This window comes from Cetorhinus maximus, chromosome 15, assembly GCF_964194155.1.
Source record: "Cetorhinus maximus chromosome 15, sCetMax3.hap1.1, whole genome shotgun sequence".
In the NCBI taxonomy this organism is placed as follows: Eukaryota; Metazoa; Chordata; class Chondrichthyes; order Lamniformes; family Cetorhinidae; genus Cetorhinus; species Cetorhinus maximus.
In genome coordinates, this window is record NC_135893.1 from 54,870,613 (window position 1) to 54,894,181 (window position 23,569).

General features: G+C 43.2%; 2 protein-coding genes across 6 annotated transcripts in view; both read right to left on the reverse strand.

The window, feature by feature from the left end:
* Nucleotides 1-269: 269 nt before the first annotated feature.
* On the reverse strand, nucleotides 270-8,877 carry LOC144690675 (SUMO-conjugating enzyme UBC9-B-like). Of its 4 annotated transcripts, none has more exons than XM_078558410.1 (7): nucleotides 8,528-8,877; nucleotides 6,818-6,894; nucleotides 6,053-6,136; nucleotides 5,895-5,967; nucleotides 4,663-4,772; nucleotides 1,933-2,012; nucleotides 270-1,005 (listed from the first exon to the last, which is right to left on the reverse strand). In XM_078558410.1, the coding sequence occupies exons 2-7, from the start codon at nucleotides 6,881-6,883 to the stop codon at nucleotides 942-944; spliced, it is 477 nt and encodes a 158-aa protein (XP_078414536.1). In that variant the 5' UTR covers nucleotides 6,884-6,894; nucleotides 8,528-8,877; the 3' UTR covers nucleotides 270-941. The 4 variants fall into 4 exon arrangements, with proteins under 4 accessions (XP_078414536.1, XP_078414534.1, XP_078414535.1 ...); XM_078558408.1 differs by lacking the exon at nucleotides 8,528-8,877 and adding an exon at nucleotides 8,100-8,307; XM_078558409.1 differs by lacking the exon at nucleotides 8,528-8,877 and adding an exon at nucleotides 7,924-8,068.
* A 6,993-nt stretch (nucleotides 8,878-15,870) lies between these two features.
* The window catches only part of LOC144690681 (BTB/POZ domain-containing protein KCTD5-like), a 77,507-nt gene continuing 69,808 nt past the window's right edge, over nucleotides 15,871-23,569 (reverse strand). For both annotated transcript variants that reach the window (XM_078558424.1, XM_078558425.1), the window contains one exon: nucleotides 15,871-19,292. In XM_078558424.1, coding sequence (XP_078414550.1) covers nucleotides 19,263-19,292 — 30 coding nt within the window. In that variant the 3' untranslated portion in view covers nucleotides 15,871-19,262. The remainder of the gene's footprint in view (nucleotides 19,293-23,569) is intronic.

A 23,569-nucleotide genomic window follows, 5' to 3' on the forward strand; every position in this document is an offset into this window, starting at 1 on the left:
TGGTCAGTTTGCTCAGCCACTCTACAGACCTTTCCCGCATCCACATAGGCAGCAAGAACCTCATGCCCGATGCATAAGAGTAAAGATCGAGGCATTGCATCTGCCTGACTTGGTATAATTAGTCCCTGGATTTGATATCAGAGGAAGCAAAGACTCCAGGAGCAAAGGTGGTCAGGCTTGGACTGGTGAGTACCACCAGGCTACGTGGGGCAGACAAAACAGGCAAACCTGTACTGCCCAGGGGAGATGCAGCAACAGAGGCACAAGAATATTTTGTACGAATCCTTTATTATCTTTCTAAAGACACACATGAACACAAGACTGTGTAAACAGAGGAAATGTTGCACAGACTGTGCCGAGTGGGAGTCCAGCCCGCCTCCTGGTGGAGCACAAAATAACCCCAGGATGCTCAAATGTGCCTTCTACACCTGCATAAACAGCACAACAAACAATATTCCTCTCATTAAACACTGACAATAATAAATGGAGATGGTATTATCTGGACTTGTGAATTAGGAAAGTATAAAAGTTTTAGCTTTTTACAGCACTCGGAATATCAGCTTCTTTATTAAAATAAAAGCAAGTTTATTTCATCTTCATATTTTATCATAAACCATCAAAAATACAAATCGTCAGTCAGGACCCTGAAAGAGGTTTGGATTAAGCCAAGTCAGCAAGTACCTGGCTTGTTAATTGACCAATGCTCATTTTCCACATAGGGGGCAACAATATGAAGCAAAAACAAAAATCTGGGACTGGAGGAAAGGGAAAACAAAGTGTCAGTCATCAGATAGTTCCTGGTGGAAAGAATGCACCGGGACTTTATAAAACAAAGGCCCAATTTAAAACCTGGTCACTTTAGTAAAAAAACCACAAGGTCTTGCCAAGCAATTTCCCTGTCATTTTCTATCATCCATTCCACAACCCACTCTGGCTCATGTCTATGTTGGTGTAAATCGCCGGGCCTGTGCACGAATCCTCTTGTCATACTCCACACGGTTTTGGCTGCAAAAGGAATATGAACAGCATTATCCAAGCAGAACGTTCATGACTGGCAATTAACCATGCAAAGCTATACAGTCTACTGAATGGGACAAAATAAGGCAATATTAAGTGAGGCTTAACCAGAGGCAATTGTTAACAAAGGCAGATATGGGGCTGATTTTTGTTAATAAACCTTAAACTAGCCCAGCACAACTTACCCCTCACTGGCGAGTCAGTGCTGCTGACCTGCTTTCCCACAACTCTCAGGCCCTTCTCTAACAAGTGTTTCAAATGTTTTTCTGAAATAAACTTTACTGGGCCCTCAATGAGCAAACCAGATCATAACACAATTTAGCACATAATTATTTGACAATAAAATGGATCAAGTCCCAGCGTATTAACAGTTGGATACATGCCGATTATCCCCAGTCGAATAGTATCGAAATCTGCTATAACTACAAAAAGAACAGTGAGGTACTGAACTTCAACTTAAACATCAGACCCTAACTGTCCCACCCGTAGCCTTCCCCAGGGCTTCATACTCAGACATATAATAGCACCCTCCCCCACCAACCTGATCACTCACTCTCACTTTGAACCCAACAGCACATTCAGAGGAGAAATCCAGTTTGAACAATACTGCATTTATGCAACAGCCCCTCTACATTCACACTGGAGTAAATGGGAAAGAGTGGACTGAATATTCACTGCAGCTCGCTCAGTCGAGCGAACAAACTATTCCACTGCAGCAGCTGAGCTTTTTTAAAAATGTGGGTTTCCAAGCTGCATTCAGTGGCTGATTTTTCAACAGAATCGACAAACAAAATATGAAACTCTATTGGTGTAGCTGAGCTGGCAGAATTTCTGACAAATGCCATCGCTCAGATTTTAAGTCTGTCCCCTAAAAGAAAGGCAGCAGTTCAAAATGCGCAAGGAGCTGATGCTTACCAGTAGATTGTGTAGGCTTCTGCTTGAGCAGGATCCTGAACATTTGGTTCATTTAAAAGTTCTTGAATACCTAATAGTATCTAGAGGAATAAAAGCAAATAAAGAAGCAAAATGGGAACACTGCATGTAACCTTCGCCATCCAGACACTTTGTGCTACCCCAAAATGACAACTCTCCTGGAGAGGGTGGAAAAAGAACAAAGAGAAAAGAAAGAAGGTTTTTTTTTTACCTGAAGGTTGGAGTTCTGGAGGCTAACGGAACTGCTAACTGTTGTTAGTTAACGTATTAATAATCCCATCACCTGAGCTGCTTACTTCCAATATCAAAGCTTTGAAGCCTTGGGGTTTGAAGTACTTCAGGGGCCCTCAGGTACTCTTTCCCCATAAAACAATGATCACATCTCTGATCGGAAAGGTGCTTCTCATATGAGCAATTACCTGAGATGAGTCAGCTACATTTGCAAAGCTGCTGCAGTTGGTACACAAACAGTAACAAGCTGATTGACAAGTTCATTGTTTTTGCAATTATTTAAAAGAGGAACGTTGGCCAGGACACTGGGAGAGCTACTTGCTCTTTTGAGAAGCGCCTCTTAACGTAGAGTAAAGCCACACAGGTCAAGAAAGTGCCAGGTCAGTGTTAGCTGATCAGAGCAGGGCAGAAATCCAAGTGCAGAAGTGTGGGTAGGGAAAGGGGCAACATGAAAAGCCCAAAGCCCCTGATCACCACCTAGTGGCACCTGCTGGCAAATGCACACTTGGTGAGGGCAGCATTATCATATATACTCATCCAAAAGTCTACCCCATGACTTTTGACCTCAAAGAAAAATTGAATTTTTCAGATACCTAGTCTAAAGGTCAACCCCAGCTTTTCCAGGAATCAAACCATGTTGTGATTATTAATTACTTACCGGTAATTACTACAGCTCATTAATTTAAAGGCACGCACTGGAAACTTTAGATTTCCCCTCCACCAATTCTAGCAGCAAACTCCCAGCCAATCAACAAGACTAATGTGTACCACACGATGTATCTTGAAAGAATAACAAGTACCCAGCTCAATTTAAACTGGAGGAAAAAAAGTGGCAGAATGGGTTAGTGAGCATGGGTAAAATGGTCATTTTATCACCTGTGGTGACATTTGACTGTTGCTCAGGGAAGTGAAGATGATATTTCAGAATTCAGTGCTGGATGGTGCACAAAATTCATGAAAAGGCATGATTTAGTACTGTCAGAAAACAAAACTTTCACAGTGTCTGCCACCTGAACTTGACGATAAAATCATCAAATTCCACCGTTTTGTCATCTGACCTTAAGAATGCATATTGATTGGCCTGCACTGGAAATATGGATGAAACACTGATGAACTTCGACATGTCAGCAAATAGGCTGTTACACAAGATTGGTAAAAAGGCTGTCCTTATAAAAACGACTGTTCACAAAAAGACATGGTTCACTGTGGTTTCAACTTGTATGGCAGATGGTACTAAATTAAATCTGAAGATGATATTCAAGTGCAAAGCTCTCCCCAAAGAGTAATTTCAGAAAGGCGTTGTTGGCCACGTTCATAAGAAAGGCAAGATGGATGGAGCGGATGCAAGGAATGGATCAGAGAAGTGTAGAATTTGAGACCAGGTGGATATGTGTATAAATAAATCTCTCAGGGACAGTTTCCAAAAGATGTGGAACAACTGGATGTTGGAAGGCAAAAAAAAACTTACTAAAGGTGGAAACATGCGAGCACCCTCACTAGCAACACTGTGCCAATGGGTCATAGACTCATGGAATGAGCTTGATCTCACACTGTCAAAAAATAATTTCCAGAATGTAGAATACCCAATGTGCTCGACAGTAACCAGGGGCGATTACTTGTGATCGGATGATGGCAAAGTTACCAGCACGACTAACGATGATGATGATGATGAAGAAGATGAGGAAGGTTCATATGACAATGCTCTCCAGCCAGGATATTGGGACAAATTGTTTGGTGATTCAGATAGTGACCAGGGTGATTTTGAAGGATTTCAAAGTGAAGTGTTGTAGTGAATTTGTTATGGCATATATTAATATTGTGTTGCATGAAATGTATAGAAAATTTATAATGTTATAAAATAAATAAATTTATCAGGGAATTAATACAAATTCCTTAGCATTGTTGGTTTTTACTTCATTCCAATGCAATAGTCTTTTTTGGGTCCAAATCAAACACACACGTCAATCCTTCAAAAACATTACATGTGTAAAAGTTGACCCCCTGACTTTTGGCCTAAAAAATTGGTCTCAAAAATTTTACACAAGTATATATGGTAGGTCCTGGTGCAATCCTCTTCAAAAAGCAGGTATCCCACTGACACGGAGAACATCCACTTGGGAGGATATCAATGGGGCCCCAATGAGAGTTGGTCTCAGGGAAGGAAGGGGGAGCATGCAGAGGAAAATACACAGCTGAATTCTGATATCAGTCACTTCATAGACAGAGGGGTCTGCACTGGGATTAACTGACTGGGGACTGAGAAATAATCTGCTCTGTTACTGTAGGGTATTGTTAACAAGCAAGTCCCATCTCCTTTCTCCAAGATTAGGTAGATTAATCCCTCCAATACCCTGGCTATCCCTCAATCCCACCAGTAGGAAAGGATCAAATTTCTAAATCACCCAGTGACAATTAGTGGAAGTGCTGTCTGCAGAGTTTCAGTTAAACGCCATGCTGTATCCTACTTCATATCACGCTGACCTGTTTGATGGTGATTGCTGGCCTCCAGTCCTTCTCCTCTTCTAGAATTGACAGACACACAGTTCCCGATGGATACACATTTGGGTGGAATATTGGTGGCTCAAATTTGCCTTAAACAAAGACCAAAAGTTTGAAAGGCACTGGAGCAATGGAGGTAATTAAACAAATTAAAAACTGATCTGTCGTCCCACATATAAGCACAGGAAGTGTCAATCACGCTTGCTTAGATGACATGCAATGCAGCTGTCATCCCTAAGCTCAGAGAACCCACCAAGATGCAGTGTACTTAATTCATGAACAAGAGATCTGCAAACATCAGCACTGAACCACATTGTACAACATTCTACACTATTTCATTCAGAGTTGTAAATTACAAATTGAAACCATCCAAAACTGGCTTGGTGTGACGCTTCATTTAAATTGGTTGGAGTCATACCCAGCACAAAGAAAGATGGTTGTGGTTGTTGGAGGCCAATCATCTCAGCTGCAAGACGCTGCTGCAGGAGTTCCTCAGTGCCGTGTCCTAGCACAGCCATCTTCAGCTGCTTCATCAATGACCTTCCTTTCAGCATAAGGTCAGAAATGGAGGTATGGAGGTGTTCGCTGATGCTCACACAATGTTCAACACCATCCGCAACTCCTCAGATGAGAGTGTCTGTGCCTGCTGGACAGCTAGCAGCAATGTACACCATCTACAAGATGCACTGCAGCAATGCGCCAAGCCTCCTTCCAAACCCACCTAGAAGGGCAAGGGCAGATGATGCATGGGAACACTACCAACTGCAAGTTCCCATCCAAGTCACACAAAATCCTGACTTGGAACTAGATCACTGTGCCTTCACTGTTGCTGGGTCAAAATCCTGGAATACTCTTCCTACTAGCACTGGGGATGTATCTACACCACACTGACTCCACTGGCTCAAGAATAAAACTCAGCACCACTTTAAGGACAATAGGGATGAGCAATAAATGCTGGCCTTGCCAGTGACACACACATCCCATGAACAAATAAAAAAAACCAAATTGCTATATTCTCACCACTACATCAAAGCAAAATACAGTGAATTAACAATTCAGATGAAAGTTCTCCAAACAACACTGACAGTAGCATACCCTGACTGTTCTGCAGAGTGCCCTGGAAACAGTGGTCCTGCACTACACAAGGCGATCAGAAGATAACATTTCATATTTTTGCTTTTACATTAGGATGCTTGTTTATTGCAGATACTTACACTTTGGTGGTGAAGATGGGTAGTCGTCCTTAAAAAGCACTCGGAGTTTAAACAAGCCTCCTTCCCAAGTTGTCTGTTGATGTGAAAGGCAACGTGGTTTTACATCAAAGTTTATTGGATTAATTCTGTTCAATGTGGCTTCAGCCAGTTTTACTCACCCCTTTTTTGCCTGGAATAGCACATTCCCAATTCATCAGGTTCATCGTGCCATCTGGATTCTTCACAGGCACAGCCACAAAACCCTGCAGAACAGTCACAAGAGCTTACAACATTCAAAGCACAGCAATGGTATGATAACAGCCCCTCAAATGCAATTCAGTCCTGTATACTAGAGACACTGGCACCTCAACTACCATCCAGCCCCACATAAGGGCACCAACTTATCAAATACCATCCACACCCTCAGATCAAAGACACCGACCTCTCAAAATACCTGCACACTAAAGACATGACACCTCAAATCATTTCACCAGTCTCTCTTTTAACTACAAGAAGCAGTTTGACTGTGAACTGCTCTGGGGCATTCTTAGGATGATTATTTTTGTTCTTGGGATGCAAGTGTCGCTGGAAAGAGCAGCGTTTTGTTGTCCATTCCCAATTCCTTGAGGTGGTGGTGGTAGAGAGCCACCTTCTTGAATCACCACAGTTTATGTAGCATAGGTTATTCCAGATTTTTTACTTAATTAAATTTAAATGCCCCCAGTTACAATAGTGGGATTTGAACTTATGTTTCTGGAGGATTAGTCTGGGCCTCTGGATTACAAGTCCAGTATTACCATTACGCTATTGCCCTCTGTATGAACCCAAGTTCCTTCTTCTTTCTCACCCAAAATATTTGTGGTTGCAAAAATAAACCTACATCAAGTGTTATAGGGGCAGACATTGTGTGCTGTCAGAATGTACCCCCCTGTAAACATACGTACAAATGGATGGTCTTTCCTCCATGCTTTTCTTTCCTGTGAGAGGCGATTCAGGGCGATCCCCGACATCTTGAGAGTCCCTAGGAATGGGAAGAAGAGCAGGCACTAAGCAGTGGACTCACTGAGTATTTATATGAGAGATGAAATCAAGCATTGAACCGTTTATAAAGTATGTTTAAAGCTATGTAAAAGATCAGCAAGAAACTGAGAGTCAGGCAACTGGTCATAAGGTTTGGAGGGAAAGGACCATTGCACCAACACAAATATTGTAGTACCTCACCCTTTCACATTTCCCAGCCCCACACCCCCTCACATTGCAATCCCTCTCTGCACTACTGTGCTACATGTGAGGTTTTCAGAGCTCTGTACAAGGCTTGGTTGTGATGGCTCCCCCAGTTGAACAACCTGCAATTGCTCACAGTTGGCACCCACAGTACTGCACTCAAGCATAAGGGAGCCAACACAGCAGACCAGTGACATGAGTTATAGAAACAGCCCCAAGTGGTAACTAATTTCCAACAGAAAAACTTACTTTAGTGCCGCACAACAAAATTCCTGACAAAACCCTATAATGCTGTGTCTAAAAAGGCACAGGTCCTGTCTGGTTAGACCAGAGTCTCTGAGCTTCTGGGTTCCAAAGAAGAGTCGTATTGGACTTGAAATATTAACTCTGTTTCTCTCTCCACAGATGCTGCCAGACCTACTGAGTTTTTCCAGTACTTTCTGTTTTTATCACTGAGCTCTGTAATAGCTCCAACCACAATTGAGCACCTACCTTCCAGGTAAATATTGAATTGCGGCTAAAAGCCACAAGAGGATCTGTGGCATTGCCTCTTTGCCAGTATTTACTTGGGGCCTGTGCTCCTGGACTGGAATCAGTAAGAGGATACGGTAGCATGATGGTTACGTTACTGGACTAGTAATCCAGAGGCCTGTACTAAGGATTTGGATACATAAAATCAAATCCTGTCACAGCAACTGAAAATTTAAATTCAGTTAATTAAGTAAATCTGAAATAAAAAGCTGGTATCAGCAATGATCATCAAACTACTGGATTGTTGCAAAACCCCTATAAATGCCCTTTAGGGAAGGAAATCTGCCATCTTCACCTGGTCTGGCCGACATGCGACTCCAGACCCACAACAATGTGGTTGACTCTTAACTGCCCTCTGAAATGGCCACACTGTTGTCTCCAAGAAGACAGTTCACCATCAACTTCTCAAAGACAATGAGGGATGGACGGTAAACACTGGCCTTTGCCAGTGACGAATGAATAAAAGGTCACCTGGAAGCCAAAAGTCTGGTCCCATATGATCACAGCCCGGCTGAGTGCAGAGCCTGAAGAATGAGAATTGCCTCGGGGTCACCACCCCTGATCAATAAAGAGCTCAGCCAGACTGTGACGCCCCCACTACCGAACATCCTTCAGTCAGTCGAAGCTCAATAATGAAACCCAATCCGGATTGGGGGGGGGAAGCTGTCAGGGGCTTTGGGCCCACTCACCACTGGGTGGAAGCCGCAGGCTCGGCGAACAAACCGTCGGAGATGAGAAAGAATCACCGCGTGACACAACTCAGATTGCGGGCGAGGCGGGGCCCCGGGCTGGAGTTTACCCGCACCTCGCGGGCCCCGGGCTGGAGTTTACCCGCACCTCGCGGGCCCCGGGCTGGAGTTTACCCGCACCTCGCTGGCCCCGGGCTGGAGTTTACCTACCCTCGCGGGCCCCGGGCCCTCGGCTCCGCCTTTTCCGCGGTTCCGGTTTTTGCGGCTCGAGCCGCTCTTCAAACGGACCGGAAGGACCCCGGTGGGCAGGTGGCCGGTGCCGCGCCTGATCGGAACGGCAGGGATTTCAGTCGCTGCTCGGAGTCACCAGAAGCTGAGTAATCCACTCTCGGCCTAACCTGGATGGATCTGCAGCCGCACGGGAAAGATAAACCCTGTCCCCTCGCGAAACAATAACCGCGCTAGTCGCCTAAACTAAAACAGCATTTCCCGTTCAGAACTTCTAATTCGCTCCGACCCCGCCCCTCCCGGGGCACCTCACTCCGCCCCCGCCGGGCCTCAGACCCCGCCCCCCCCAGGCCTCCGACTCCGCCCCCCCCGGGCCTCCGACTCCGCCCCATAACTTTTGACCCCCCCCCAGGGTTTCTGACTCCGCCCCCTAAACCCTGACCCCCAGGCTCTCCGATTCCGACCAACAAGGTCTCTGAAACAAAAACAGAATTACCTGGAAAAACTCAGCAGGTCTGGCAGCAGCGGCAGAGAAGAGTTGACGTTTTGAGCCCTCATGACCCTTCAACAGAACTGAGTATAGTTAGGAGAGGGGTGAAATATAAGCTGGTTTAAGAGGGGGGGGGTGTGGTTGTAGGGACAAGCAAGCAGTGATAGGTCTCTGACTCCATCCTATAACCCCTGCCTGAAGTGAGGGTGGATTGGCGTCTTACTGGCTGATCATTCGTTTCACTTGCTCCTCTGCGGTCTTCCTTGCACACTGGCACCCAGGCTTTTTAGTTTCAGCTGTTGCCTACCGTGTCTCAGAAACCGCTTTGGCCCGGAGATCGATTCAGCCCCTTCCACACCTTCTTTGGCCAGTGGACTGTGGGCATTATCTTTCCCTCACCTGCTTTAAATCTTTGTGTCAGCAAGGAGAGAGCTCACAGCTCAGCAAGAGGTGGGGTTCAAGATAAAATAAACAACGCTGAAAGTGGGAGGTGCAGTCCGACATGGTAGCAATTGGGAAGCTGGATTTTTTTGTGTGGGTGAAACAGTTTGAGACATTTCTGCGACAAGGGCCTGTATGTTAGACTCTGCAACATAGAGAGGCCATTCAGTTCGAAGGGTCTGTGCCCGTATTTACACTCCACGTGAGTTAACTCCCACTCAACATTTCTCACCCTGCTCCAACGCGTAGTCTCCCTTAAACACATCTAAGCCTGCTTCAACCAATCCACGTATCTGCGAGTTCCACATTCTCATCGAGTACTACTGAAAAAAAAACTCGAAGCTTTATGTCTTGCGCTCATCTGGACAATTTGCAAGAAAATACCAATGTCAGGGGAAACAACATATTTAGACTATGAGTAAGATTTAAGTTTATCAGTTGGGCTTGTAGTGTGGCGCATTTGCATGTACTGGAAGCTACATGTATTAATACACAGGGCCCTGTTCTTTGCAGACAGAAAGAACACATACACACATTGCACCTTTTTCACTAAACAAAATAAGTGACAGCCATTCACTGGTTCATTCTCCAGGGCAATGTCTTGACCAATCAGAATCAAGCTGACTGGTTTCAATTTCAAACAATGCTTAGCAGTTAACTGTGAATCAACTGGTGCATTCTCCATGAAAACACCTCTACCAGAGTATACTTGCCAACCAATCAGCATTCTCTTCTAATACAGTATAAATATGTTGTTTCCCCTGACACTGGTATTTTCTTGTGAATTGCCCTGATGAGTACAAGACAAAAAGCTTTGACAAAAAAATCTTTTTTCAGCAATACTCAAGGTCTGTACTACCAAACAACTATTCTCATTACTCTCTGTATAAAGAAAGTCCTCCCAAATTTGTTATTTGATCTATTAATGGCTATCTTTATTCCCCCTTGTTCTTAACTCTCAAATGGAAAGTGTTTCTCTACATCTATATTGTATTATCAGAATTATCAATTTTGAAAACCTCTATCAGGCCTCTTTCTTCCCCAGAGTTAACAGCCCCAGCATGAGCATATGACATAAGGGAAGATGTAAACTTCAGCTGATCCCAATTCTGCTGTGTATCCTCCCCCACGCTGTGTCCTGTTCACCCATCATCCCAATGCTCCCTGATCTACACTGCTGGTGCCTACCACGCATCAACATTTAAATAATTTTTTGTGTTTAAATTCCTATATGGTCTCACCGCATCCCCCCGCCCCCCACCCCAGCTACTGATTCTATCTTCCTCCAGTGTTCCAACACCAAAATTCTCTGCTCTTCTGATTCTGAACATCTGTTATTGAAATATATAGGAACGATACTGCCGTTTCTTCACTGTCGCTAGGTCAAAATCCTGGAACTCGCTCCCTAACAGAACCGTAGGCATACCGACACCACAGGGATTGCAGTAGTTCGAGAAGGCAGCTCACCACCACCTTTCTCAAGAGCAATTATTGCCGGCTTAGCCAGTGATGCCCACATCCCATAAATGAATTTAAAAAAAGATTCTGAGGGGTCTTGGACAAGATAGATGATGAAAGGATGTTTCCTTCCGTGGAGGAATCTAGAACTAGGTGGCACAGTTTCATAATAAGGGGTCTCCTATTTAAGACAGAGATGATGTGGAATTTCTTCTCTCAAAAAGTCTTTGGCATTCTCTTCCACAGAGAGCAGTGGAGGCTGGATCATTGAATATGTCCAAGGTTGAGTTAGACAGATTTTTGATTGAGAAGGGAGCTAAGGGTTATGGGCAACAGGTAGGAAAGTGGAGTTAAGGCCACAATTAGATTAGCCAAGGTCTTATTGAATGGTGGAGGCCTGATGGGTGAATTGCCAACTCCTGCTCTTATTTCTTATGAGTTGTGTGTCCCCTCCCCTTGACCCATCATTGGCAACTATGCCTTCAACTGCCTGAACTTCAATCTCTGGAATTCCTCTCTAAATCCCCATCCTCTCTCTTCCTCAAAACCAACCTCTTTGACCTAGCTTTTGGTTATCCCTCCTAATATCTTCTTTAGGTTGTTGTTCATTCTTGTCTCTCCATAAAATATTTTGAGATTTTTTAATGCAATCTCAAATCCCTGCAGTGCATGCTCACCTTTCCGCTGAATAGCTGTCACATTTCCTACATTACAATAGTACTGTGATAAATTAAAAAAAAAGTTTTTCTTTGTGTTCTTGTAAATTAGCACCTGTGGAGAGTGGGATTTGGTTAGCTGGAGATTGTAAAATTCAAGGCAAAGAATGTTCCAATTGTTGCTACATTCAATTATGCCTAGGTATATGTTAATAGGTCATACATATCAGTTCAAGGGTCAGTGAACAGAAGGTATTGAAGAGTCAATAAGGAGCAGTCAGAGAAGGTGGTTTGTTTCATATCGCTGAAGTGCTGTTGTTTGTTCTGAGGAGCTGGCAGCCATTTGCTAGCTCCGTGCAGGTGGGACTCAGAAGCCTGTGAGTTGAGGTGGTGGTGGAAGATTGCTCTCTGTGCTGCTGGGCAGTTGTGACTCAGGGCAGGCCTGGGGCACTTATCAGCTCATTGGAGCTGAAAGGTAGCTGCTAGAGGTTTGGCAGTGGGGTTCTTCTCAGAGCAGCTGGAATTATGCTGGTGATTAGATGCTGGAGAGAAACTTTGTGAATCCAGTGGAAGACAGTCTCAGGGGGGTCTCAACTTTTTACAATTTACATAAATGACTTGGATGGAGAGACAGATAGTATGGTTGCTAAATTTGCTGGTGACACAAAGATAGGTAGGAGAGTAAGTTGTGAATAGCAGAGCAGGCTTGAGGCGCTGGCCTGCTCCTGCTCCGTGTTCATATGTTCACATTGAGCAAGTGGGAGGCCAGCACTTGTTGAGGCTGTCTGAGTTGGAGAGGCTTTTGAGAGAAATCAGAGGCCAGATCTTCGCAAGAGAGGGAGGCAGACAGGGTTTCAAATAATTTTTGTGACTCACTGACATCTGGGTGGGTTGCTAAGAAATTTGTGGGATCGCTCTTGACTGTGTCTGCCATTTAATCTAAGTTTGTGCTTTGTTCGACCACAGTTTGCTTGTTAATTCATGTTTACCTCGTTAATTCTGGATGTTATAGAGTATAAGATAGTATTTACCGTTTGTAGTAACATTTCTTTTGCTTGTTTAAAACTGCAGAATCTTGCAGATTTATTCCCTTAGTAAGTAACTGGGATTTCAAATTTTATTTACTTTAAACAAAGTTACTGGTCCCAAACAGATCGTAACAATTTGGGGGTCTGGTCTGGGATCGTAACAGTACCTACACTTCAAAAGTATTTCACTGGCTGTAAAGCCCTTTGGGACATTCTTGAGATATTGCAAAGTGCTATAAAAATGCAAGACCTTCTTGTTTGCTCATAACCATAGCTCAACAGCCATTCAAAGGAAGGGACCATCACCAAAGTTTGTCCAAATTGATGGGACGTATAGGTGAGAATCTGATTCAAATTGTGACTTGTAGGGTTACGTCGTGAACTCTGGGCTGAGGGATACTGATGATTCTTTACACCTGTGGACCAGGTGAGGACAGTCTGTTAAAGATGAAGTTTTAATACTTAAATCAGGATTATGGTGATCCTCAGGTTTGAACAATGACAAGATTCACTATCTCATTACACATTACAAAGTGTAAGGTACCAGAGGGCTGGGGGCAGCAATAGATCCTACATTGCCTGGCAGGAACAGAAAACACTTAAGGGTTTTGGGAATGCATTCATAGTACCCAGGCACTTTATCCTGAAGATGTGAGCCAAGGGTGTGGCTGTTCTTCCACATCTGTTCACCCACAAGATTGAGGAATTCTGTCCCTAAGCAGAGGTAGATTTCCTGGTCTGAATGAGGAAGTGTTAAGCACTTGAGAAATTCCAAGTCAAAAAAGGTGATAAATGGCCACACAGAAAACTCAAGACCCCTAGCCTGGAAGGACTGAACCTGCAAAGTGAAGTGACCTTGGGCATATGCATGGAGAAGGACTGGGGTAGGGTCAATATACATCTATAAATAGGGCTTGAGAATGATCCTGGGAACTGCAGACCACTGAACCTATTACTTGAAAGAAAAAGTAAAGAACCACTTATAGAAATATAGGATTATGAGAGAGCATGCATGGACTTAGGATAAACAAATTAAGATAGGAGGGGAAATAACAGATCAGATGGATGACTCTAGGTAGACATATTATGTTGGATTTTAGCAAAACTTTTGACAAAGTGTCAGATAGGAGATGGTCCATGGTGTGAAAGGATGAGGTGTTTGAGATTCTGGCTGAATCAGAGGAAGGTTGTACAAGGAGCCACCATAACACATGGGCTGAACAACAGATTCTGATCTGTTAGTGTGCAATGATTTTGAAACTGGGGCTGGGGACCCAATAAGAGGGAAAGGAGGAAATAAAAACTCAGGGATTTGGAAAAAGATTAGCAAGTTAGGCTGACAAATGCTGATTCAGGTGGAAAGTTCAAGAAAAATAGCTCATCTCAATTAAACGACACCTGCAGTCAGAGCAGGAGGCTGCAGTTTTACACCTTCCAGAATCTGGATAATTTCTGACTCCTGCTGGTGGCAGCACTTTTGAATTCAGTCCAACCTACTGTGTCTGAATACTGCACAAGTCTGTACTGAACTAAGATGGGCACTTCTACAATCCTCATTTCCTTCTTCAGTCTTCCCCACGCAGTCACATCAGGCCAAGAGTATGAAGAACTGAAACCTGGACACCAAACGTTTGAGCAAGAAGTTGAAGTGCAAGTTAAAGACAACAGAATTTTCAGAGAAAGTCAGTATTTGTCCATTTAATGAACTGGATTGCAAATCAATTATAGGAAGAGCTATGGGACAGATATTCATCCTCAGTATTCCACAGCTATTAACTTTCAATTATTGGTAAGACTTTGATGGTTTCAGAGAAGACATTTCATTAATTTCTACATCACCCACCAGTGCAAGAGTTAGTTATTGGACTCATTTCACATTCCAGTTAATCCCTTATAATCTGCTCCACATGAACTCATTCTGGTCCTTTGAAAGAGGAAAACAGTCCCCACTCACTGCTATCCCGAATTCAATTGCTCATCCCAATTTCTAATTAAAACCTCTCCTTTCTGGTGGGGATGTTTTCTCCTTGAGCAGGGGGCCATGGAAGAAAGCTGCCTTCCAATTGCTGATCTTTGCATTGAGTGTCAACAGGCAGTCAACCATGGAAACAGGCATTGCATAAGCCCAGTCACATCCTCACCCATTCCACACACACACTCAATTTCCAGCAGGTCTCAGAGGGATCAGCAGGACTCAATGAACCAGGCTGACTTTTCCTCTCTCTAGTGCTGTGGTGTTCAGTCTGAGAACAGCTGGGTTGGAACAGGCTAGGAATTGAAGCAGAAATTTTCCCAGTCAATTGCAGAGTTCCATAACCAGCTGTTAATTTTCTCTCAAATCGTTGGGTTATACAAGGTTGTTACAAACCAGAAAATTTGAGATACGACTGAAGTCAGGTTCTGGCCACTATGTGGAGATTTTGGTCTTATCCTAGACAGGTAAGCTGCTTTTGAAGGAGTCTGATCTTCCCAAATTGCTGATAGGGATGAGGGTCTGAGGGATACAAAAGCTTGGACTGAAGAGGATAACAGTTTCAATGTGCATTTTTTCCCAGGATGTCTAGAATTATTGAAAAATTCTGAACCCAGGCAGAAATCTGGGACTGTCTCTGGGACCCAAATCACACCCTCCAACCTCCCTTCCTTTCCTGCAGGCACGGTTTCTTGCTCTCTCTGGGTTGATGCCCTCCAGTGGATAGTCTTCAGCTAAGAGACTAGAAAAAGAGCGTTGGGAGCCCCATCAAACGTAGAGAGCATTGCAGCCACAGTCCTTCCTTGACTTACACATACACACTTAACGAGAGACACAGGCTGATTCTTCTCCACCTGCTTCAAAGCTGGGGCCAACCACAGGATTGCACCCACCAACCAGTCAATTCAGCAGGCTGGCGATCAAACTCAGATGTTCTTTTCACTTTTTGGTTTTTACAGGCATTGCAGACTTGATGTTCTTGGTAACTCTCCCATCACCAGAACATTATGGGTTTGGGCTCTCATTTCAGGTAGCAAGGGAATTGCCATGCTTCAGGTGGCGCATAAACTAAGACCCTGTCCTGTCACATTCCATGGTACTGTCAGTGTTCTCAGTTTCCTGGCTTGCTATCTTGTTGCTGGATATGGGAAGCAGGAATAGAAAGGCAGCTGCACTTGTTCAAATGTCACTGTACTTCCAGTGATTTTTTTGAAAAGGTTTGGGGCATTTCAGCACAATCAAACAATGTAAACATGAGTATTAGATACCATCAGACTCAGAGTGAGGGATCAGCTTTTATTGTGTTCAACCAAACCCAACAGTTTACAAAATAACTTTCAGCTTCTGCAGATTTCTAACAACAAAAGTTGAAGAATAAGTTTTGGAAGAATGAACAGGATTACACAGTTCAGCTGATGCCACTCCCCAAAGCCCTCCATCTTCTCTCAGGGATCAAAACCAGCATCTTTTGATAACAGTTTATGTGGATTAAATTTCCAAAATCAACCAACTATATTTTTGCAATTGTCATAAGGAACACACTCCCCTTGAACATAGGCACAGCCCTTAATAGATTCTCTCATTGCCTCCATTCCTGGACTATTTACAGAGATCAGAAATTGTGCTGTACACAGCCTTGGCTTGAAATGGAACCACCAAGGCAGCATTTTTCTCTTCTCCTAATGAGCTGTTGGTTTTAACTGTGTGCTGGTGCACAGTTTGCAAAGGTGTCAGTCAGTATCTAATACCTCATCCCAGTGGCTAGCCTTTGTCGACAAGTTAAGTGTTGGCAGGCTGTTTGACGAAGAGGTACCGTTGACCCGGTGATCAGAAGCAGGGACTCTGGCTAATATTTCCCCTTCCTAGTCCAGATGCTGGGACAAATTATAGCCCCTACTGCCTTCCTGGATCAGACTCTCAAAGTCAACAAACTTCAGGTGAAAAACCTGGGACCAGCTGGTCTGTATGGGTCAGCTGTAGACAGAGCCACAAAGAGAGTCTATAAGCTGCAGATTCAAAATGATTTTCCTTCACCTCTCCCACCAAAAACAATGAATTTAACCATTTATACACTAACTACAGTTACAGAAAGACATTAAAGTTACAACGCAGAAACAGGCCATTCAGTCCAAATACATCGGTGTTTACCCTCCACATGAGCAAAGGGTTTTAATCTCATTTACCCACCATATTTCCTATATCCCTCCTCCCCTTTTCCTATATCTATCTATCCCAGTTATTTTGAAATATTGACAGTTTCTGCCTCAGCCAATAATCGTGGAAGTGAATTCCACAGCCTCAACTCTGAAGTTTTTCTTGCTTTCTGTTCTAAATTTCTTAGATGTAATCCTGTATCTATGATTCCTTATTACTGACTGAAATCAGTTTTCATCAATCCTGTCCCATCCCACATTAATTTTCAATACGTTTACAACCCACCGCACCCCCCACCAACCAATGTTCACTATTCTAACAAAAAGCTGTGTAAATTTAAGGGGAAACTCTGCATGCAATTGAATAAAAACAAGGGGAGACCAGCAGAGAGGAGCTGCATAAACATAACGGGGAGACCAGCAGAGAGGAACTGTGTAAACACAAAGGGGAGACCGCAAGGAGAGACTGCTTAATCGCAAGGGGAAAAGTGCACGGGACTGCATAAACACAGGAGAAATGGTGCGTGGGACTGCATAAACACAAGGGGAGACAATGCACACAAAGCCGCAAACACCAGGGAAAACTGTGCTGGATTGCGCAAACATATGGAAAAAAGTATGTGGGACTTCACGAACATGAGTAGAAATGATGTGTAGGACTGCGTAAACACAAGGGGAGACAGTGCAGAGGACTGCCTAAACACAAAGGAAAACAGTGCGTGGGATTGCATAAACACAAGGGGAAATAGTACAAGGGACTGTGTAAACTCAATGGAAACAGCACGTGGGACTATGTAAACATCAGTGGAAATGGTGTGTGGGACTGTGTAAACGCAACGGAAATGGTATATGAAAGTGTAGTGCTGTTGGCTCAGCCCAGTATGTGCAAAGCAGGGGAGCTTGGCTATTATTTTGCTTCTCCCCTCTTGCTGGTGTAGGCTTCTCGTGGGCGTATTGCTCCATAGATACCAGTCACTCTCACCCAGGTGGTGAATTTTCTTTTGTAAGTTCACAGATGGATTGTTAAGGAGGCTATTTCACTATGGAAAGGGGCTACAGCTGAACTAGATCCAGTGCTCATTCTGTGTGTGCAGAAACAGGAATTCTAACAGATTCCCCATCCTTTGTTCTGGAATATGGAGGTTAATTGTAAGGTTCACAGTGTCACCCTAAATGAGTGCACATTTGGGATCAAGGCTCTGCCAGACGGCGTGGGCATTAACTGCCCACACAGATAGTTTCCTTGTCTGATTAAAAAAGAAAATGAAAGAGAAAATTAGACCTTCATTGAGAGAGCGGGAGAGGAGTATAAGCCCTTAACCTCTGCCACAGATTTGGGAAAAGGAGTTCCCTATTGAGCACAAACAGCTTGATTTAATAGTTTTTCTGCTTAATTGTTTTTTTGAGGTGATTTTTGTTTAAACGGCCAAAGAACATGGACAATGTTCTTGAAGAAAGTTAAATTAAAATATACTAAAAATGAGACAGGCCTCAGTAGTTTATGACAATGAGAACTGAGCACAAACACTGTTGAAATATTATTCTAAAAGCAGCTGAAATTTCAACAAGTCCAAGTGTTGGCTTCGGCTCGGCTTTTTTATATGAAGGTTTAAAACATACTAGAAAGATTTAACAGCTCAACCTATAGGTCTTTAATAATACACAGGAACCCAAAAAATATATATATAAGGAAATCCAAAAGCATACAAACCACTTCTTCGGTGTTTAAAACAGCAATTATTAAAATAAAAAGCAATACACCATGCTACGAGTTTAAAAATATCCGATCAGGATTTGACAGTCTCTTTTAGTCATTTATTTCACCAATGATCTTTAATATAAACCGCTTTCAATAGACAGCAATGACTAATTTCCTTAATAAAACACCAAATTTCAGCTGGAACTGCTTGGACCCAACTTGAACATCCACAGAACCACCAGCAAAATGAAGCAGCTGATTTGCAAGTACAGTGAGTGACAAAGACCCAGCCATTAAATGTGCTTCCTCCTGCTGCCTATCTAACCATTTCTAAAGAAATTAGTTCAATCAGAGAATGACTGAATGGAAGTGTCTCTTGAATATGGCACAGCCTTTACTCCATAATCAATAAACTGTTACCTTAGTTATACACTCAGTTCAGGAAAAAGGCTCTTTTGCAAATAGTATTCATTGGTCTAATCCATGGAGTAGGAAGTGGCACCAGAGTAGACTTCTGGCCAGACGTATCCCATTACTGAGGTGTTACTGCTGCTCCTAGCTAGTACAGACATGCTTTGATATACAGCTGTCTTTATAATGCATTAACGTTTCTAAACTCTTGAAATGTTTACCGTCAGTAAGAAAACTCAGTCACAGTACAGTGGAGGCAGAGAAAGAGGGAGATCCAAGTTTAAAGGTTTTGCAAGAAATGTTCATATCAAAGGCCAGGTTTTGAACAACACCATGGCTGCTCCATCTTGCATTTTCCCAGAAAATAAAATAACTTAAAATTGCTTCATAGGACAGTACAGTACTGACTTCACATCCGTGATCCTCGCTCTTGCAGAATCTGTAAGAGAAAGTAAAAATATAAGTTACAGTAACTCCAGTATCAAGATTCATTTATCACCTTGGTAACATAGCCCATAACATACCACAGTCAGTTTGATTGTTTAGGTATCTAGTCTGCTTGTTCGGCCAGTAGATTAACAAAGTAACTGAACAGACTGAGCAAACAGCACTTTTGAACAACTTCCTGCCTTGGGAGACACATGAGGGCAGGTAAGTCACAGTACTCCTGTTCTCTAGCACTTTTCCTTGGGGAGAAGAAAACAATCAGCCAGGATTTCTGCTCCTGAGCGTGATCGAGATCCCTGATAGGTGTGTAGGCATGATTTGACAGGACGATTGGGTTAAAATCTGAAGCCTGCTGTGCTCAAATACTCAGCTGACACTCACTGTTTAGATTCACAAATGATCAAGGGGAATTGCTTCTGAGGAACTGTGACTCAAGAGTCAGCAGCACCACCAGAGGAGGGAGAAACAAATGTGGAAAGATCAGAGCAAGTATTTACAGGCACTAGGAACAAAGGACACGGTTCACTCCATATCCTGGATTTCTCACTTCTCTCCATCATTAAAAATATTTAAATGTTCTAATCTGTAGCAGTGCAAAACTAAGTGTTCAAGTGCCAGGTGTCCATGTCAATTGTTACATGGGGATGCAGATGATACGCTGGCTCAGGGGAAATCTAGTCAACCTGGATACTACTCTCAATAACACATCTAAGTTATCAGAGTTCTGCCAGGTTACTCATTCAACTGATGTGCAATTCTCAGCTTTACAAACCAGAACAATGCAATGGGGGTGAGGGTATTTGCACTCTGACTCATTTTATGATTTTATTTAATGAAAAAAAAGTGGCTGCTAAATTATGTTGCTGTTGGCACTGAAGTGAAGCTTTTATTTATTGTTCGTAAACCTTGGGTAGTGTACGAAACACAGAAATGTGGTGCGAAGAGACCAAAGGTCTGAAAGAGACAGGCAAATTCATCCCACCCCTCCTGAAGATGTTAACTCTTCGCTCTGGTGCAGATTTTCAAGTATCCCAGTCAAGAAGTTAATATTCCAACTTATATGTAAAAAGAAAAGTATCAGGCTATTCAACTGTGAGAGCATCACAGCTGAGCCCAGTCCTGCATTGACAGATTGTTCACATACAGCTGTGCATTCATTTCCAGTAGGTTATTAATACAAGCTGATCAAAACTAGGAACCATGCGACATTGTGGCAAATTGCAGCACTACTGCAGTCCAGTCTGGTCTAGTCAGCACCAGGGCTGAAGCCCAAGCCTGGGTTTCATGACACAATGGACTCCACCTTCTACACATATAACGGATAAAAATGATGTATTCATTCTGGGGAATGGAAGTCCCATATTATGCCCTGTGCCAACAGTGGCATCGAGCTCAGCTTCACCACACCCTGCAATGTGCTCATCCCTCAGTCAGATGAGACTCCCCCACAGCTTCACATTTGTATACAGAATAAATGTATGAGTGGAGTCAGGCAAGCTTTCAACAGTTAAGAAACTAACAACCCAAAATCTGTCTTTTTTTTTACAGAAACATCCGAGTCAATCTGTGGGACTGCATTTTGTATCTATGGGCTAATCATGAAGTGCAAGCATCAGTAAAAGGTTAAAGGGTAAAGATGTTTAAAGTACCAATTATGGACCAGCAGGGCAAGGAAAGAATATACACCTCTCTTGGAATGTTCATCTTCATAGCTGTAATGTTATTTAAACTAAAGTCTGAGTTAATGTGAAACAAGGTATCCAGATTGAGGGCAGCGCTAGCTGGAATGGGAGATTTTTCCCCAGACAGGTTGCCAAAGGTTCCCCTTCTTGCGGTCAGAAGACAATGCATGGGCGACCTACCTAAGGACTCAGTTAACAGCTGCCGCAGGATGGAGGACTGACTTCCTGGATGAGACTACAGCCTGCATGTATTAGTTCAGAGCCTGGGCTGAATGGCGAGAGGTCTTGGTGATACAAATTGAGGATGGATTGGAGGCAGTATTCTCAATTAGCTCATACCAGAAATAAAATGGCAACAGCTCTCCCCTCCCTCCCCCACATTCCACCCTGAAACACAGAACCAGAGGCAGTACCACAAATTCAAACCACCGTGTAATCAAAATGTTGAACAGATTTGAGTCACATTCTTGAAGGAGCTGGTGCTCAGGGTCTGTGGTACCTGGGCAGGAGAATGTTATTGATTGCCAACATTTTAGTACATGGTGCACCCAGTATAGGGGGCACGTAGACATAACTGGCAGCAGGGCAAGGGGACAAGAAAGTGGATTTTTGGTGTACATATCTTACAGGTGCCCTCTATATTGAAATCCGTCTCCCCATGGCTGACTGTACCAAGCATCTCTGCCAGCAGCACAGCAGAGCGTGCAACACGAGGGTAACACATTGCATAATACCATACTACCAGGCATATGAGCATCCAGGCTGGTCCAGTGCAGGATCACAGGTGGCAGCTCTACAAGGGTGAGGGCAAACTGGGGGAAAATGAGAGGGATTGTGGGTTTCTACAGGTAGCCAGTGCTCACCAGTACATTTTATTTCAAATTAATCTGAGTCATTCATATCGCAATCCGTTTCTTCATCTTCACTCTGGATTCAACATGCAGCATGCAAAAATATAAACAGGAAGGAAAAAGAATGTTGTAGGCAATTTAAACTTTCAACTATAAGTATCGTATCAGCAATAACAAAATTATTTTCAACAGAAATAGGTGGAGAAAGGTCATTTGCAAAAAGCTATACAGTCTGCTCCATGTTCATGAATTTGAAATCCAATAACGCATTTTTAGTCGTCTTCCTCCCCTGAAGATGTGGATCTATGGTGCTAGCGTGGTAGAACACCCAGGGGGTGTGGGGGCAGCCTTTCAATCTCTTATCCAACTGAGCAGGGAGCTTTCCATGCAAGCACAGGAGATGCAACACCTGCCCTTTTACCTCCTATGTTCTCACTGTTCAAAGCCCCAAACACTCCTTCCAGGTGAAACGGCAATTTACTTGTGCTTTTTTCAATTTAGCATACTGTATTGGTTGCTCACAATGTGATCTCCTCTACATAGTGAAGACCAAACATAGACTGGATGCCCGATTTGCAAAACCCCTCCATTCAGTCTGCAAGCTTGATTCTGAGCTTCCAGTCACCTGTCATTTTATTTTAATTCTCTGCCTTGCTCCCACTCTCAGCTTCCTATTCTTGGCTTGCTACATTTGTCTTATCGAAGCTCAACACAAGTTTGTGAACAGCACCTCATCTTTTGACTTGGCGCTTTACAGCTTTCTGAACTCAACGTTGTGTTCAACAATTTTTGATCATAACCTCTGTCCCCATTTTGTTTTGTATTTCTTTGCTGGTTTGTTTTTTTCCCTTTTTAAAAAAAAAATCCTTTACTTTGTGCTTGGATGGCAGCTATCCTGCCATTCACAACTCCTATAGACATCTTTTGTTTCTTTACTTGTCCCATTACCACTGCCTTCGGTCTTGCACTACAAAACCTTTTGTCATTTAACTTCTCCTACCCTTCTTCACCTTATCACAAACCTTCTCCCTTTTGTTCTTCTTCCCACCCTCCCCACTTTTTACTTGTCAAAACCTATTATATTTCTAGCTTTTCCGAGTTCTGAAAGGTCACAGACCTGAAACGTTAATAGCTTTTCTCTCCCCAGATGTTGCCAGACTTGCTATTCCCAGTATTTTTGGTTTCTATTTCAGATTTCCAGCATCTGCAGTATTTTGCTCTTGTATTACTGCTCGCTTAGTATTTGGCTGTGATTTTGAAGAAAGAGTAGGAAGCAAAGTGAGCTGGTGAATGAGATTAGATAGCCAGTATTTGAATCAATGTGTGCAAACATCCAGTGTAATGTTCAGATAAGCCACATTTTTGTTCCGTTGCTCACAAGGAGACCTAGAGTTAGGACCTGCATCTTTTGAATGGCTGTTATGGTATAGTCCAGTAAGTGTTTTGTTATTTTTATGACCTGTTGAGTCCAATGGCAAATGCCAGCTTTAAATTCTATTGTATTTAATGAGCACAGCTTAAGGTCAGGCAACCAGGGCAGGGGTATTCCTTTCATCAGTAGCTGCTTTTGGCAAAAGAAACAGCAGCACATTTAAAATCCCAGGTATATAAAATGCCCTCACATTCACTGTTGAATACAATACTGGAATATGCAGAGCCACACACTGTTACTGTGTGATAAATACCAGTAGAATATTCAGCAATGTAGTAACCAAAGTATGGTCTTTGTCAGATAT